The sequence below is a fragment of the Anomaloglossus baeobatrachus genome, chromosome 9, assembly GCF_048569485.1.
Source record: "Anomaloglossus baeobatrachus isolate aAnoBae1 chromosome 9, aAnoBae1.hap1, whole genome shotgun sequence".
NCBI classification, from domain to species: domain Eukaryota; kingdom Metazoa; phylum Chordata; class Amphibia; order Anura; family Aromobatidae; genus Anomaloglossus; species Anomaloglossus baeobatrachus.
This window is the reverse complement of record NC_134361.1, coordinates 183,598,093-183,615,159: the sequence shown is the minus strand read 5'-3', so window position 1 is coordinate 183,615,159 and position 17,067 is coordinate 183,598,093. Positions and strand designations below refer to the sequence as shown.

Here is a 17,067-nt window from a genome sequence, read left to right as displayed (position 1 = left end):
TGGGGCTTGACTAAGCACCTGGTCCGAGGCAGACGCCAGGTGCCACTCCCAGGGCAGTGACCGGATCTTAAGCCCCAGGACAAGGACAGACACCGGTGCGGACTGGCAGAGTCTCAAATGTAGACAGGGACCGGGGACCTAAGGCAGATAGCATGGCCAGGACGGACAGGTACAGTCACTAGTGTAGATAGGGATGGCTGAGGCAGATAGGATGGACAGGTACCGGGAGAACTGACAGGGTAAGGGAATGGGAAATAAGTAATTGTACACTGGCATGGACAGTGGACAAAGGGACCTGACAACTAGCTAACTAGGGAACAGACTACTAACTAACAAACCACTTTGCTCAGGCACTTCCCCTAGTGGGAGAGTGCCTTAGCTACCCACTGCCAGTACCCAGTGCCTCTTAGCGATGGGCTGAGAGGCACTTCCGGGAAATGGCGCATTGACCCCTTTTAGAGAAGAGCATTTGTCCACGCACGCCCTAGGAGCACTCCCGGTGGACCTGTGCAGAGTGCACAGGCCCCGGAAGCAGGGGAGACCCACCTGGAAGACCATGGGGAAGCCAGGCAGGGCACTGCTGGCCGGCCACGACGGTAAGTGAGTCGGTGTCCCTACAGGGAGGAGGGCGAGTAGTGCAGGGACGCCCAACCTACACTGAGGGTAATTGATATGAGGTTCTGTGGAAGAGTAAAATGCAAATTGACTGCCTGCAATCCACAGTGAACAACCAGAACTCTACCACCCAAAAAATGTATTTGCCTCATTATATCAGAGGCAGTTACCTGACTGCAGTTTATAATCACACAGTTTTTTTTTATTAGGGGGAACGGTTCTACTTGTGTAGAGTGCCAAGTTGGTTTAAGGAGACTTATAAGCCATGCAATGCTCCTCTGGGAATTTAAATATACAAATCGCCTCTTCAGAGAAGGAGGCAGAAACTCTAGTGCCTTTTTTGTTCCTTACCCTAAGTCATGTGGCGAAGTCCTTTAAAAGGTCAATATTGAGATGAAATATTGCTATATCCAATAGGTGGCACTAGATTTCCTATACTCTTTCTCTCTAAAGAGGCGGCTTGCATATTTTCATTCCTAGAGGAGCATTTCGTGGTTTATAAGTCTCCTTTCGTCAACTTGGCACTTTTCACAATAAGATATTGTACCCCTTAAGCCTCTGCTACACAAGGCTTCTCACCCAGTCATACCAGTCCTCCTGCTTTGCACTGATGAGGGGAAAACACCTCGAAACATGTGTCTGCAAATGGATTGTCTGGCCTCACCTTCTTATCCTAAGTTATGTAACAAGGCTCTATAAAGTGCTGATAATGATTTTTAGGATGGCTACCCCCAGTAGGTGGCACTAGAGTTCCAGTCCTCTTCCTCACTGAAGGTGGGGAGAGAGAAGCCGGTGGTGATTGGGCTCAGAGCTCGGGTGACGTTACAACCTCACGTGAGTCACGGGAATACGAGCCCCGACACTGCTGGAACCGCAGCACCACCGTAGCTTTAATTAAAGGGAAACGTGGAATGACTTAAAGTGGACAACCCCTTTAAGTGTTTTGTGTAGAATGATTATCTGATTTAGGGGCATATTAATCAACAGCTTCAAGATTGTAAATTTTTCAAATTTGCTGTCAAATTTTCAGATATTTTGATAAATGAAGGCAAAACATATCTAAATTTACCACTAACCTAAAGTACATTGTGTCGCGGGAAAATATTCTCCGAATCACTAGAAGTATTCCAAAGCTATGACCACATCAGATATGAAAAACGGCAGATTTGAGATCTGTGACTACAGTTTAACTACAGGGAGTCTGCGGTAGTCTGAGACACGCCTCCTGTCTTTTCATTGGCTCTTGCTGTTCAAATGTAGATATTAAGTGTATTATATATTATACTCATGAGTGTTGCACTCTTCACATGCTGAATTTATTACAATGCGCTAGATGACAAATGCTTTGACATTTCCAATGTCTCTGTTATTTTATGCAGAGTGCGGATGCAGCCGTGACGGCTATCAGACAAAGCCAGATGAATTTGAATCCGGAACTAGACGGGACGTTAATCCATGTACCGGTCCCTCCGTAAGTAAATGTTAGACTTGCACATTACATGTAATGAGGAGACTACACAGAGCCCACACAGTACTGTGCTGTCACGATATAGAGCTCGTAACCTAGCGCTGACACCTTTTCAGTCCAATGTGTGTTGCCTATAATGTGGATCGTGGGAACAAGACTGGCTTTTAAACCTTTTTTATACCTACAGTGTATTTCTTGAGTAACCTACTTACTTGTTCACTTCAGGGTAACTCGAGAACACAGGGAGAATTTGACAAAACTGGCCAAACAGCTGACAAACAAAGCCAAGGATTCTGTACGAAAGATCCGCTCCGGGGCCGTTAACGACGTAAAAAAATCCAAGTCTACAGTTTCCGAAGACACGATAAAGTTGATAGAAAAACAGGTAACATAATAATGGTGTTTGCCCTTGTGTATTTTGTGTTACTTAATGAGGTTTTCCACTATTTGTGATCCCCTTTCTTTTGTCCTAACTCTTCCTAACTAACACTTTCCTATGTAGTTACATAGTTACTTAGGTTGAAAAAAGACCTAGGTCCATCTAGTTCAACCTTCCTCCACCAGTTCTACATTTGGTCACTAAAGGGGGCTTTACACGCTACGACATCGCTAATGCGATCTCGTTGGGGGTCACGGAATTGGTGACGCACATCCGGCCGCATTAGCGATGCCGTTGCGTGTGACACCTATGAGCGATTTTGCATCGTCGCAAAAACGTGCAAAATCGCTCATTGGGGACATGGGGGTCCATTCTCAAATATCGTTACTGCAGCAGTAACGAAGTTGTTCCTCGTTCCTGCGGCAGCACACATCGCTCCGTGTGACACCACAGGAACGAGGAAGCTCTCCCTACCTGCTTCCGCCCGCTATGTGGAAGGAAGGAGGTGGGCGGGATGTTACGTCCCGTTCATCCTCAGCCCCTCCGCTTTTATTGGGCGGCGGTTCAGTGACGCAGCTGTGACACTGAACGAACCGCCCCCTTAGAAAGGAGGCGGTTCGCCGGTCACAGCGACGTCGCCGCGCAGGTAAGTACGTGTGACGGGTCTCGGCGATGTTGTGCGGCACGGGCAGCGATTTGCCCGTGTCGCACAACAGATGGGGCGGGTACCCACACTAGCGATATCGGTACCGATATCGCAGTGTGTAAAGCGGCCTTAAGTCATTTATAACAAACAATGTTGTGTGTCCTAATATACTTCTGCTATCTACTCTATGGTGCGTAAATACCTTTAGGCCCCTTTCACATTGCGTTCCAATCTCCGTGCAGTGGTCCCATCAGGACTTCCATCTGAACCCTACGCAAAACGTGTTCCAGACATATGCGCTAACGGGGCCATTGACTATAACAGTGCAGACGGAGACACCGTGTGCTCGGTCGTGGACCATTTTCGGGAGTATACGTTTTCTGAGTTCGGACAGAAGTCCTGACGGGACTGATGAATGGAGATCGGAACGCATTGGGAAAGTGGTCTTACTGTTGTTGTATCTTTGATTTATCTGGTTGCAGACCGGTATCGGACCCACTGAGCAGGGCACTTCACTGGCGGGGCTGGGGCTGCCTCTCTGTGAGCAACAGCAATCTGAGCACGTATGCCCACATCACACTTCACCCTTCTCACTACCCCAACCAGTGATGTGCCCTGCTCAGTTGGTCCAATTCCGGTCTGCAGCCGGAAGGATCAAAGCCGCAGAGTAGATAGCAGAAGTATATTAGGAAAGTGTTAGTTAGGAAGAGTTAGGATAAAAGAAAGGAGCTCATATCAGTGGTAGAAAACTTCTTTAAAATGTAAGTCCACCTTTTTTAATATATTTGTTGGTCCTGCTTTTTATGTTACTTGACATAATTTATCTTTAGATCAGTTAGAACTTCTTTTTCTGATCCTGCATAGGTGTAAAGGGAAATGATGAAAGTCTCACTAGCTGCCGCCACCATTAGGGAAAGCTCAGGAATGTATTAACTCTAGTTACCCGGCCTAGAAAGGCCGTTATGTCCACTCCTTTTTTTTATTTGATTTTATTCGTCTTTGGCGCTCTGCCTTTTAGCTGCTATAATGTGTTTATTTTTTCTTCCACTGATATGGTTGTATGAGGCCTTATTTTAGGCTACATAAATTGCATGACTTTTTTGGTGCTGTTTTGGGATATATATATATATATATATATATAATATTGTGAGGTAGCACGGTCGGCTGCGCAGCAGAAGACACGGGATCCAGGCATTAAGGTTCACAGCACACGGTTTTAATGTCCAAACAAAAGTCCACACCAATATACATGTGCCTCTCCAGCAGAGAACTCAGGGAGTTGTGTTCACTCCCTCACACCCGGCACACCTGCCCTTGTTCCTGTTTGCATTTAACCCTTCCTTCAGCCTGTAAGGAAACAGCATTAACCCTAGAGTGGATGTACTTTCTATCATGGAGTGAGCACAACCGGGGCGAGACATACCGGCCGTCATAGATAACCCCGGTCACACTCTCACATACCCCCCCCTCAGTTCAAGCGTGCGGGGTTGAACTCCCGCCATTAAACACGGGCCGCGGGACAAGGCATCGGCGTTGCCCTGCAACCCACCGGCCCTATGTTCAACCGTAAACCGGAAGTTCTGCAGAGAAAGGAACCACCGGGTAACCCGGGCATTCCGTTCCTTGGCGGACCTCATCCAGACCAGTGGAGAGTGATCCGTCACCAAGCGAAACTGCCGTCCCAGCAGGTAATAGCGTAGGGACTCCAAGGCCCACTTGATCGCCAGGCACTCCTTCTCCACTACGCTATAATTCCGCTCGGGAGGGGTGAGCTTCCTACTTAAGAAGGTGACGGGGTGTTCCTCCCCCTGAACCACCTGAGACAACACTGCCCCCAGGCCGACCTCTGAGGCGTCAGTCTGTACTATGAACTCCTTCCGGAAATCAGGGTGTACGAGAACGGACTGTCCGCACAGGACCCCCTTCAGGGCCCGGAAGGAGTCCTCGGCCTGCGGAGTCCAGCGCACCATGACGGACTTCTTGCCTTTGAGAAGGTCCGTCAAGGGGGCTGATAGTCCCGCAAAATCCTTTACAAACCTCCTGTAGTACCCCACGATACCCAGGAAGGCCCTAACCTGCTTCGTGGTCAGGGGTCTAGGCCACTTCTGGATCGCCTCAACCTTGTTAATTTGGGGCTTAATCACTCCTTGGCCTATCACGTAGCCCAAGTAGCGGGCTTCCGCGAGTCCCAACGCACATTTCTTGGGATTGGCTGTCAATCCGGCTGTTCGAAGCGCGTCCACCACCGCTTGTACCTGTTCCAAGTGGGTCTGCCAATCGGAGCTGTAAATAATGATGTCATCAAGGTACGCTGATGCATACGCCTGGTGGGGTTCCAGCACTAAGTCCATCAACCTCTGGAACGTGGCCGGAGCGCCATGTAACCCAAAAGGCAAGACAACATAGTGGAAGAGACCCTCCGGCGTAACAAAAGCGGTTTTCTCCTTGGCGGACTCCGCCAGTGGCACCTGCCAGTACCCCTTGGTCAGGTCGAGCGTGGTAAAATATCGCGCCTGTCCCAGCCTATCAATCAGCTCATCCACCCGGGGCATGGGGTAGAGATCGAACTTGGATATTTCGTTCAATCTCCTAAAGTCATTGCAGAACCTTAAGGAGCCATCGGGTTTTGGTATTAGGACAATCGGACTAGCCCATTCACTCCGGGATTTTTCGATGACCCCCAGGCGTAACATTGTCTTTACTTCCTCCGATATGGCTTGTCGTCGAGCCTCCGGTACCCGGTATGACTTCAGGCGTACCTTCAGGTGGGGCTCGGTGACAATATCATGTCGTATCAGACTGGTCCTACCGGGCAGCTCGGAGAAGACATCGGGGTTCTGCTGAACCAACCGTCTGGCCTCTCGCCTCTGAGTCTTGGTGAGGGCTTCTCCAATCCTTACTTCCGGTTCGTCCTCTCCGGAGGTCGCTGGAGCCGGAGGTGAACGACCCGAAGAGGAGGGAGATGGGGAAAAAACAGCCATCAGGCTTTCCCGTTCCTGCCAAGGTTTTAATAAGTTGACATGGTAGATTTGTTCAAGTTTCCGCCTACCGGGCTGCAATACTTTATAGTTAACCACCCCGACTCTTTCCTTTATCTCGTAGGGGCCTTGCCACTGAGCCAGGAATTTACTCTCCGCCGTGGGGATTAATACCAACACCCGATCCCCGGGTTTAAAGGTCCGCACGGTGGCTTGTCTATTGTAGCGGCCGCTTTGCGCGGCCTGAGCTTCCTGTAAATGCTCCTTCACAATTGGCATGACCGCGCTTATGCGGTTCTGCACACCCAAAATGTGTTCAATCACACTTTTATGGGGGGTGGGCTCTTGCTCCCATGTTTCCTTTGCCAGGTCCAACAATCCCCGGGGATGTCGCCCGTATAACAATTCAAAAGGCGAAAACCCCGTGGATGCCTGTGGCACCTCTCGGATGGCAAACATCAAATAGGGAAGCATCATATCCCAGTCTTTCCCGTCTTTTGAAATCACCCTTTTGAGCATGGTTTTCAGGGTTTTATTGAATCGCTCCACTAAACCGTCCGTTTGAGGATGATACACAGACGTACGCAACTGCTTGATCTGGAGTAGCCGGCATAGCTCTTTGGTCACTTTAGACATGAATGGGGTCCCCTGATCCGTAAGGATCTCCTTGGGCAACCCCACCCGGCAGAACACAGCAAACAACTCCCGAGCTATAAGCTTTGCTGCAGTATGTCTGAGAGGTATCGCCTCGGGATACCGGGTGGCATAGTCAACGATCACTAGGATGTGTTGGTGCCCTCGAGCGGACTTTACGAGGGGCCCCACCAGATCCATCCCTATCCGTTCAAAAGGGACTTCTATAATGGGTAACGGTACCAACGGACTGCGAAAATGGGTCAGGGGTGCGGTAAGCTGACACTCCGGGCAGGTTTCGCAGAACCGTTTTACCTCCCCAAAGACTCCGGGCCAATAGAACCTTTGCAATATTCGCTCCTGCGTTTTCTTGACCCCTAGGTGGCCACTCATCAGGTGTTTATGAGCCAAGTCGAGGACCCGCCGGCGATGCGGCTGGGGCACCACCAACTGCTCTACCCCCACGCCCCGTATTTCATCTACCCGGTAGAGTAAATCCTGCTTAAGAGCGAAATGGGGGTACCTTACCTGGGCACCGGGCAGCTGTGCCACCCCGTCAATTACTGTCACCCGACTCCGGGCATGTATTAATGTAGGGTCCTGGAGTTGGGCAGTCCCAAACGTATCCGGGGACGCCTCCAACTCCAGGATGGGTTAGACCGTCTCAGCCTCTCCTGCCAATACCTCTAGGGGCGACCTATCGGGTTCACATTCTGTCCCTATCATGGGGACCCCTACGGCAGGTGTCCCGGATTCAGGATTGTAGGGCTCAGGTCCCGGACTGACCAATATCTGAGGAGACTTAGGGGGTCCCTTCCATAAAGTCCAAAAATAGGGCAGATCCCTTCCTAGGATCACGTCATAGGGAAGAGTGTTAATAAGTCCCACCTCATGTTGCACCTGACCGCAAGGTGCTGTGATGGTGACAATCCCCGTGGGATAGTCTCGGCGGTCCCCATGTATGCAAACCACCCCCACGGTACGTCCTGTGGCCTTTACTTTAGCCCTCAAGGTGGATCGCACAAGGGTCACTAAGCTTCCGGAATCCAACAATCCTGTAACCGGACATCCATTCACCTGTATTTGGCACAAGTGGGGCTCCGTCTCTGGGGAGACCCGGTCAGCGGTACACACCACCTGAGCATACATTGAACCCCGCCGGGTAACCCCACAATCCATGGGCTCCGTGGTGAGTGGACACTGGGCTTCCATATGTCCCACCCGCTGGCACCGCCAACATCTAATGGGGACGGAAACCCCCTTGACGGGTTGTCGTTTAAGGTACAGAACCTTCCGGACCTCAGGATTGGCGGCCGCGGCCTCAGACGGGACGGTAGGGGACTCCTGCACCGTTGTCAGCGGTGGGTCCTTGGCCCTAGGCTTGGAGGGGCCGGACCGACGGGCGGTACGCAAAGTCTCAGTGTCCCGTATCAAGTCCTGCGTAGCCACATGCCGCTCTACCAGGGACACTAATTGGTCCAGGGTACTCGGGTCACCCTGTCCTACCCACCGTTGAACGGTGACGGGTAAAGTGCGCACAAAACGATCCACTACTACCCTTTCCACCATCTGCGCCGGGCTCAGAGTGTCCGGCTGCAACCACTTTTTTACAAGATGCAGTAAGTCATAGGCCTGGGAGCGTACGGGTTTGGCTTCCTCATAGAACCACTGATTTACCCGCTGAGCCCGTACATAGGTATTCACCCCCAACCGTGCCAGTATTTTGGCTTTTAGGGTCACATAGTCAATGGCGTCCTCGGTACAGAGGTCCAGGTACGCTTTTTGGGGTTCCCCCGTCAGATAGGGCGACAATACCTCAGCCCACTGGGGGGTCGGCAGCTTTTCCCGCTCGGCCACCCGCTCAAACACCGCCAGGAACGCTTCCACATCATCCCCCGGGGTCATCTTTTGCAACGCTTGTCTCACCGCTTTCCGGACGCTGCCGTCATCACCCGGTCCCGGGGTTGTTGCTGCCGGTCCGGCACGGATCAACTTGGCCAGGAGAACCATCTGTTCTTGATGTCTTTGTTCCTGCAATTGTAAGGCTTGCTGCTGACGTGCATTGGCCTGAACCAGCTGTTCTTGGTGTCTTTGTTCCTGCGATTTCAAGGATTGGAGCAGGTGTGCATTGGTCTGTTGCTGCTGTGCATTAGCCTGTTGTTGCTGTGCATTAGCCTGAGCCAAATGCTTTAGTATGTCCTCCATGGCGTCGCTGGGTTTGGGCTGTAGTATAGCCGCTTGAATCCAGGACATGTGCTACCGGGTCACCAGAAAAGGAAGCTACACCTCACCGGCTGGGATGCCCGCATTCTCCACCATATGTGAGGTAGCACGGTCGGCTGCGCAGCAGAAGACACGGGATCCAGACATTAAGGTTCACAGCACACGGTTTTAATGTCCAAACAAAAGTCCACACCAATATACATGTACCTCTCCAGCAGAGAACTCAGGGAGTTGTGTTCACTCCCTCATACCCGGCACACATGCCCTTGTTCCTGTTTGCATTTAACCCTTCCTTCAGCCTGTAAGGAAACAGCATTAACCCTAGAGTGGATGTACTTTCTATCATGGAGTGAGCACAACCGGGGCGAGACATACCGGCCGTCATAGATAACCCCGGTCACAGTCTCACAATAAATATATATATATATATATATATATATATATATATATATATATATATATATATATATATACTATGATATGATATGATTGTGTGATTTTATAGAATTTTTTTTATTTTCTTTTAAACACAGATATAGGAAAAAAATGTTTAGTTTACTTTTTCGGTTTATATATTTTTTTTATTATTCACATTTCACACCAAATAACGTGTTGAATGAATTCTCCTGGTTATTATGGTCATGGGGATATCTAAGCTTCCTAAGTAGAAATCTATATTTGCGGAACGGAGTGCACAACAGGGTGCAACCCTATGGAGGGAGAGTGGGTAAGAGCTGGTTACGCTCACTTGAATTAGTCACTTCCTTTGGGGTACTGCATTCTAGAAAACTGGCGCATGATGGTTGGTACCAAAAATCTGAAATTTTGACTCATTAGACCACAGCAGTGGTCTTTATGTTGCTTGGCCACACAACTCTCTTCTGGTTTGGGATCCTCAGTAGTGATCTATTTACAGATATGCCACCATAAAGCCTGCTTCTCACACTCTCCTCTATACAGATGTTGAGATATCTGTTTTTTGTGCATCATTTATGACAGCTGTTCTCAGATGTGCTGTCAATTTACATTTTTCTAATATTGGTAACTCTGATGAACTTATCCTCTGCAGCAGTAATATTTTTTTTTCTTACTTTCCCTATGGCAGTCCTTATGAGACAGTCTGTTAGTCATTGATGGTTTTAATGACTGACCGTCAAGATTCTAGCAATTTTCTGAATTCACTCACATTTTTGTCTTAAAGTAATGATGAACTATTGTTTCTCTTTACTTAGTTGTTAGTTGAGTAATTCTTGTCATAATCTGGTTTAGAACAGCAGTGGAATAGGGCTGATTGCATAAACAGGTGTACCCAAACTTTTGAGTGTACTATATGTATGTAATAAAGCTTATTTTATATTTAAAAAAATTATTATTTTCTTTCTGGTGGAGACTTTTTATTTTAGTACTTTTTTTTTTTTATAGATTATTTTTATATGTATATATGTGTATGTGTGTGTATATATATATATATATAATATATATATATATATATATATATATAATATATAGATAGATAGGAGAAAAAAAAAAAATTCCGGCCGCACACTGTGAAAAACCAAAATAAATTCTACCTTTTACATAAATGGAGGTATTTAGAATATTATAATGGCCATTGTAATACCATTGTAATACCAGCCCAGCGCCCCTTCACGGCACCCTCCTTTGCTGGGTCCTACACTACACTGCATCTTCTCTGGGTTTTAAAAACCTACAAGATCAGCTGATGAACAAAACGGAGGCTAATGAAGCAGCCAGGTGCTGGGGTGCAAATCCAGCAAACAGAGCACCACTCCCTGTTATATGCATTATATAATAGAAAAAAACAGAATGAAACAGGGGTTCCCTTGCTGGTTTCCCACGCTGGTACTGACCTGACTTCAAACCGTACTGGCAGCAATTTTACAATGTGAACAGGTGCGTATCTGGATGGTGTATACATATCAGAAAAAATTCCAGCCGCACACTGTGAAAAACCAAAATAAATTCTACCTTACGCTACTTTCACACATCTGGTTTGAGCACTGCGGCTCAATCCGGCTGTGAAACCTATGCAACGGATGCGGCGAAAACACCGCATCCTTTGCATAAGTTTTTACATGCGGCCCGTCCGTTTTTTTCCGGTTGCAGCAGGCTACTGAGCATGCGCAGTGGAAGAAACCGCATGCGGCGCCCGAATGCGGTTTTTGCCGCATCCGGCGTCCATAGGCATGCATTGAAAAATGCGCCACAGCGGCCGGATTCGGCGCGATGCGTTTTTTTTGCCGGAGCAAAAAACGTGCCAGGGAACGTTCCATCCGGCCGCTGCATCGGCTAAATCTGCCGCATGCGTCAAAAAACGGACGGAACGCAAGCCCATGCGGCACAATGCGGCGCCAATGCAAGTCAATGCTGGAAAAAACGAAACCGGCGGCAACAAAAAACGGTTTTGTTTTTTTCAGCAGAGCGCCAGATTGTGCCGCACTGCTACAGCCGGATGTGTGAAAGTAGCCTTATAACATAAATGGAGGTATTTAGAATATTATAATGACCATTGTAATACCAGCCCAGAGCCCCTTCACGGCACCCTCCTTTGCTGGGTCCTACACTACACTGCATCTTCTCTGGGTTTTAAAAACCTACAAGATCAGCTGATGAACAAAAAGGAGGCTAGGGGTTCCCTATATTTATACACCATCCAGATACGCACCTGTTCACATTGTAAAGGTGCTGCCAGTACGGTTTTAAGTCAGGTCAGCACCAGCGTGGGAAACCAGCAAGGGAACCCTTTATATATACAGATATATATGCACATATTTTTTACTTAATCTGTCACCCAAGAGATCATAAAAGATCTCTAGAAAACATTTATTTTTTCTTTATTGCTTAATTTGTAGACTGTAACTGGGATATACAGAGGAGCTTCAGTTACATAGGGAAACAGACCACTACTGTGGTATAAGTCATTAGCACAGCTAGGACCTAGCAGCTTTGATATGCCGGACATGGGATCCCTGGGTCTTCCAGAAGCTTTGGCAGTGCTGATGAAAATGGGGCTGACAAATGACCAGTTACTTTAAAAAAAAAAAAAAAAAAATACAAATTAGTTGTTATATAAAGTGCTTATTTCTTATCAGCCGTCAACTATGGTACTTCTGCTGACTGTTATCCTTCTGTCGTATTATGTTTTAACAGATCCAGCAAATGGCAGATGATGTATCGGCAGAATTGGACAAACAACTAGCATCAAAGACTAAGGAGCTTTTAGAGTAAAGATGGACTATGGAGCGCTGGAAAGATGTGAAACAGTCACATATTTTTCTCCATGTCCGGTGATGGTACGTATCTTTCATGCCGCATTATGGAGAGGATTATTCTGAATGTATGGACTGTAGGGTGATACTGAAAAATGATCACAGTCCTCATAAATCGGGAGATCTGTTAGGATAAAAGGTGAACTGTCATTTTGAATGAAGACTGGGGTAACATTACCAAACCCCAAATTGAAGTATGAACACACATTCTGCAACCTTGTGACAAGTATTCAGTTACTGTATAATATTTTCATGTTAAATAAAATAAATTTAAAAATAAAAGTTTATACTACAAATAAATCTTAAATAAATGTGGATTTCTTGCATTGTTACAGAGTATCTTGCCTATTTATCTGTTAAGGGGTCAATTTTAATGTTTTTTTATTCCTTTCCTACCTATGACAACACTGACTGTTAACAATGAATTCCAATTTCTAATTAATTTTACATACAGTAGAGAATTTTATTATAATTAACCCCTTCCTACATTGTGCAATATTTAGAAACAGGAGAACTGGAGTACACTATAGTGCAAATTATCACAAATGTTTATTAGACAATACAAAATTCAAAAAACACACCAATAAAAAAATGGCCATGATTAAAAATGACAATAAAAACAGCATGGAAGGGGAAATCAAGCCCTGGGTATGGAAACAACAATGATATCAGAATGTATGAACTCCGGGAATCCTCACATGAAAATGCCCCCAAGCCATCCAACGCGCGTTTCGACAAAGATAAATACCCGTGTGGTTAGGACTTCATCAGGGAGGAGAGTGGGGATTCCCTGAGTTGGGACACTTTGTTTATTGCACTTAGCACTTTACCCTATTTATGTGACTTAGTATACACCCTCTGGACAGCGCGACTCTTATGTTCACCTACCACTGTGTGTTTTTGATACTTTAGGATGCGCATTTTGCTTGGGCCGTATGTTGTCCCCCCCCAGATTGGGGTATTCATACAAATATTGTTATTGCATATATATTTGTATGTGTTCATACATTCTGACATCATTGTTGTTTCCATACACAGGGCTTGATTTCCCCTTCCGTGCTGTTTTTGTCATTTTTAATCATGGCCATTTTTTTCTTAGTGTGTGTTTTTTTTGAATTTTGTATTGTCTAATAAGCATTTGTGATAATTTGCACTATATAGTACTCCAGTTCTCCTGTTTCTATTTATGTAATGGAGTAAGTGCTGGCCACGGATTGTCCCCATCTGGGGCATCCGTCGACCCACATATTTATACATGGTTATGAGGAATATTATTTTCATTGCGCAATATTTATAGAGCTGACGGGATGTACTTGCCACATAGCACCGTGAATGTACGGTTCAGGTACAGGAGATGTGCTTCATCAGACAGCAATGGATTACAGCTCAGATCACCTTGTGCTACAATGCCTGGGATTAAAGATTAAAGGTGTTTACAACAAAACCCAGAATTCGGGTACTTTACGTATGAACACCACTCACGTGAGCATCGCTGTGCTCGGGTACGCTCGGTGCTCAGCCCAGTGCGAGCCGCTTGCAATGTTTGATCGGCTCACACTGGGGGTAACATCAGCATGATCGGATGTGGTGTGCACCAAACAAAAAAGAAATGGGAAAACCAAGCCTACCCTCCCACCTGAGGTTTTCGGTTTATGGCTGTTTGTATGTGGGCGGTGACCTGAACTGCCCAATTAGTGACTTCATTTGGGGTTCAGGTCCCAACTTTATCTAAAGTTCAGCTCAACCCGCCAAACTGAACTTCCACAGGTCCGCTCATCTCTATTCTTTACATTGAGGTGCCATGTTGAATTTCCAGTGACCAGTATGAGAGAGTGTGTGTGTGAGAGAACACCAAATGTAACACCCCTGCTCCCTATTCACACCTGAGACCTTGTAACACTAATGAGTCACATGGCAACGGGGAGGGAAAACTGCAAAATTGGCACAATTTAGCCATTTTCACTTAGGGATGTACTCCCTTTTGTTGTCAGTGGTTTAGACATTAATGGCTGTGTGATGAGTTATTTACAGGACACCACATTTACACTATTATTCAAGATGCACATTGTATCACAGGGTCATATCTGCAGTGTTGTCCAATGAAAAACATATAAAATGGTTAAAAGAAATGTGAGGGATGTACTCACTTTTGGGATATATATCACAATCACACTTCTCAGCACCTGATATGGGGCGCAACTGCAAGGGTTAATCTAGCTGCCCTCACTCAGGATTGTACTCCACCTCCGTTACAGGCTGCAAAGTGATCATAAATCACACCCCAACAAAGTCCACACACCCCGGACACACAGCACACTGCCACCACTCACCAAACACATGGGGCGGTGAGTTCATGAAATGTAAACTGCCGTTCCGACAGTCAAAAAGCCAAACGCTCACTGAAAAGCCATTGATTTATCTTAGAGCATAAAAGAACCAAATTTATTAAAGTTGTAATCTTCAATATAAAAATATACAGCACTTACAAGAAAATGTATAAAAAGAGAAAAACAAAGCGACACACAAATAAGCAAAACAGCTATAAAATAAAAAAAGGAGAAATAACAGAAATGTGTAAATTTGTTCTTCTGTTTCCTGGAGGGTAGGGAAGGTTTATGGCTGAGGCCACATGGCGTTATGTGTGAGTCCTCGCATGACACTCGGCTCACGCTCGCAGCACATCAGGAGCCGAGGGTCATGCAACTGTGGTCCACTCGTGCGATCAGACCACAGCTGCAGAGGGAGGGAGGGATTTAGGGATTTACGGTATCTCCCTATCTCCTCCGTTGCCGGCTATTGCTATTCTCACACTGCACTCGCATTACACCGGTGTAATGCGAGTGCACTGCGATGTTTCTCTCGCCCCATAGACTTGTATGGGTGCGAGTGAAACAGGATTGCATTACACTCACACCATGCTGCGACTGTTTTCTCGGTCTGATTAGGGCTGAGAAAATAATCGCTCATGGGAGCTGCCCCATAGAATAATATTGGTCTGAGTGGAATGCGTTTTTTTTGTTTTTTTTTTGTTTTTTTTAACGCATTCCACTGGCACCGTTTTTCTCGCCGTGTGTCCTAGGCCTATGGATCACACTCAGCTCGGCTGACCCCCACATGGGAATGCCTGCCCTTTGGTTAACCCAACGTTTATGTGCTTGGTCCTGGCTCAAGTTTCCAGGATGGACAATATTGTATTATGGAAATTACAATCTGTAACTAGTCCGTGGGCTAATACCCTTCTCCTAATAGTTAACGGGAGAGGCCAGCTTGGCTACAAAGGGCCATCAGTACAAACTTTGAAGCTCATGCTCACTAGGCCGAGGTGTCAGGAACAATCCTCTCTGTAGTCCCAGTTCTCAGTTCCTGTTGGCCTCCTTACCTGTAATAACAGTTCATAGATGTTATGGCCCCCCCAGTAGTGTTAATCATGTGAGCGGCAGACTTAAGGGTGCTTTACACGCGACATCGCTATCGATGTATCGTCGGGGTCATGTCGTTAGTGACATTGCAGCGTGTGACACCAAGGAGCGACGAACAACGAGCGCAAAAACGTGAAAAATCGTTGCTCGTTGAAACGTCGTTCCTTTTCCAAATATCGTTGCTGTTGCAGGTACGATGTTGCTCGTCGTTCCTATGTTCCTATCGCTATGTGTGACACTGCAGGAATGACGAACATCTCCTTACCTGCATCCACCGGCAATGAGGAAGGAAGGAGGTGGGCGGCATGTTCCGGCCACTCATCTCCGCCCCTCCTCTGCTATTGGACAGCTGCCATGTGACGCCGCACGAACCACCCCCTTAGAAAGGAGGCGGTTCGCCGGTGAGAGCGACGTCGCAGGGAAAAGTCCGTGTGACGGGTAGAAGTGATGTTGTGCGCCACGGGCAGCGATTTGCCCGTGACGTACAATCGATACCGATATCGCAGAGTGTAAAGTACCCTTTAATCTAACTCTATATTACTGATATCACTTCCCTTACAATATATGTATATAGCTAAAAAAAACCCCACAAATTAGTTTTTTTCATTTTTTCTCTTTCACAAAAAAACAAACAAAACTAAAAATGAATACATAAGTCCTATCAACACACATGACAGCAAAACATAAGCCATTATTAAAGATTAATTGAGAGAACAAAATCCCAAAAACGTCGTTCTTGAAACATGGTGAAACAAAAAAAAAATACTAATTTTCAAAAACCTTTATAAATGTAGTAATTGTAACAAACTACAGAATAAACTCATTATGTATACCACACAATAAATAAGGCAAAAGCTATGGCAAAACTTTGGGGGGGGGTTATTCCTCCAAAAAAATAAAAAAAAAGCATTCAGCACATTATAATATATATTCCAAAAAGATAAAACTTGAAACAAAAACTCCTTCTGGGAAAAAAAAACTACTATATTAAGTTATGACTCTTGGGAAAATGATGATGTGTATAGTGAAAAAAAGGAAAAAAAAAATCCCTGGAATTATGGCATCTTTTACATCTTTTCATACACAGGACAGAGAGGGACTCCGTAAACCATAATGTACATATGATTGTGTCTGGCCTCGTGGCAGTACCAACTTGTTGCTCCATCCCGGTGGCTCAGGGTTTTCCTGATCCTATGTCGTAGGGGTTGTAGTTCCACAATGCGTTGGTCTTTAGCTGCAGATGACAAAATTGTATCCTCGCCATCGGAGTGCCACGAAGTGTTGACCTCCATGGTGGTGTCAACCTTTGTGCTGCACAACAATATTGTGCTGCCCGTAGAACACCGGAACATGAGAACGGAATATACAATAATCAGTATTATAGAGGCCCGGCGTTGTCAGCTACATGTGAGGCCA

The 17,067-nt window shown here is 46.4% G+C and overlaps 1 protein-coding gene across 1 annotated transcript in view; it reads left to right on the top strand.

Annotated features, from left to right (window-relative positions):
• The window catches only part of MRRF (mitochondrial ribosome recycling factor), a 41,482-nt gene extending 28,941 nt beyond the window's left edge, over positions 1-12,541 (top strand). The window contains exons 5-7 of the mRNA XM_075324097.1: positions 1,995-2,086; positions 2,309-2,468; positions 12,114-12,541. Of these exons, the coding sequence (XP_075180212.1) occupies positions 1,995-2,086; positions 2,309-2,468; positions 12,114-12,191 (330 nt within the window). The 3' untranslated portion in view covers positions 12,192-12,541. The remainder of the gene's footprint in view (positions 1-1,994; positions 2,087-2,308; positions 2,469-12,113) is intronic.
• The last annotated feature ends 4,526 nt before the right edge of the window (positions 12,542-17,067 follow it).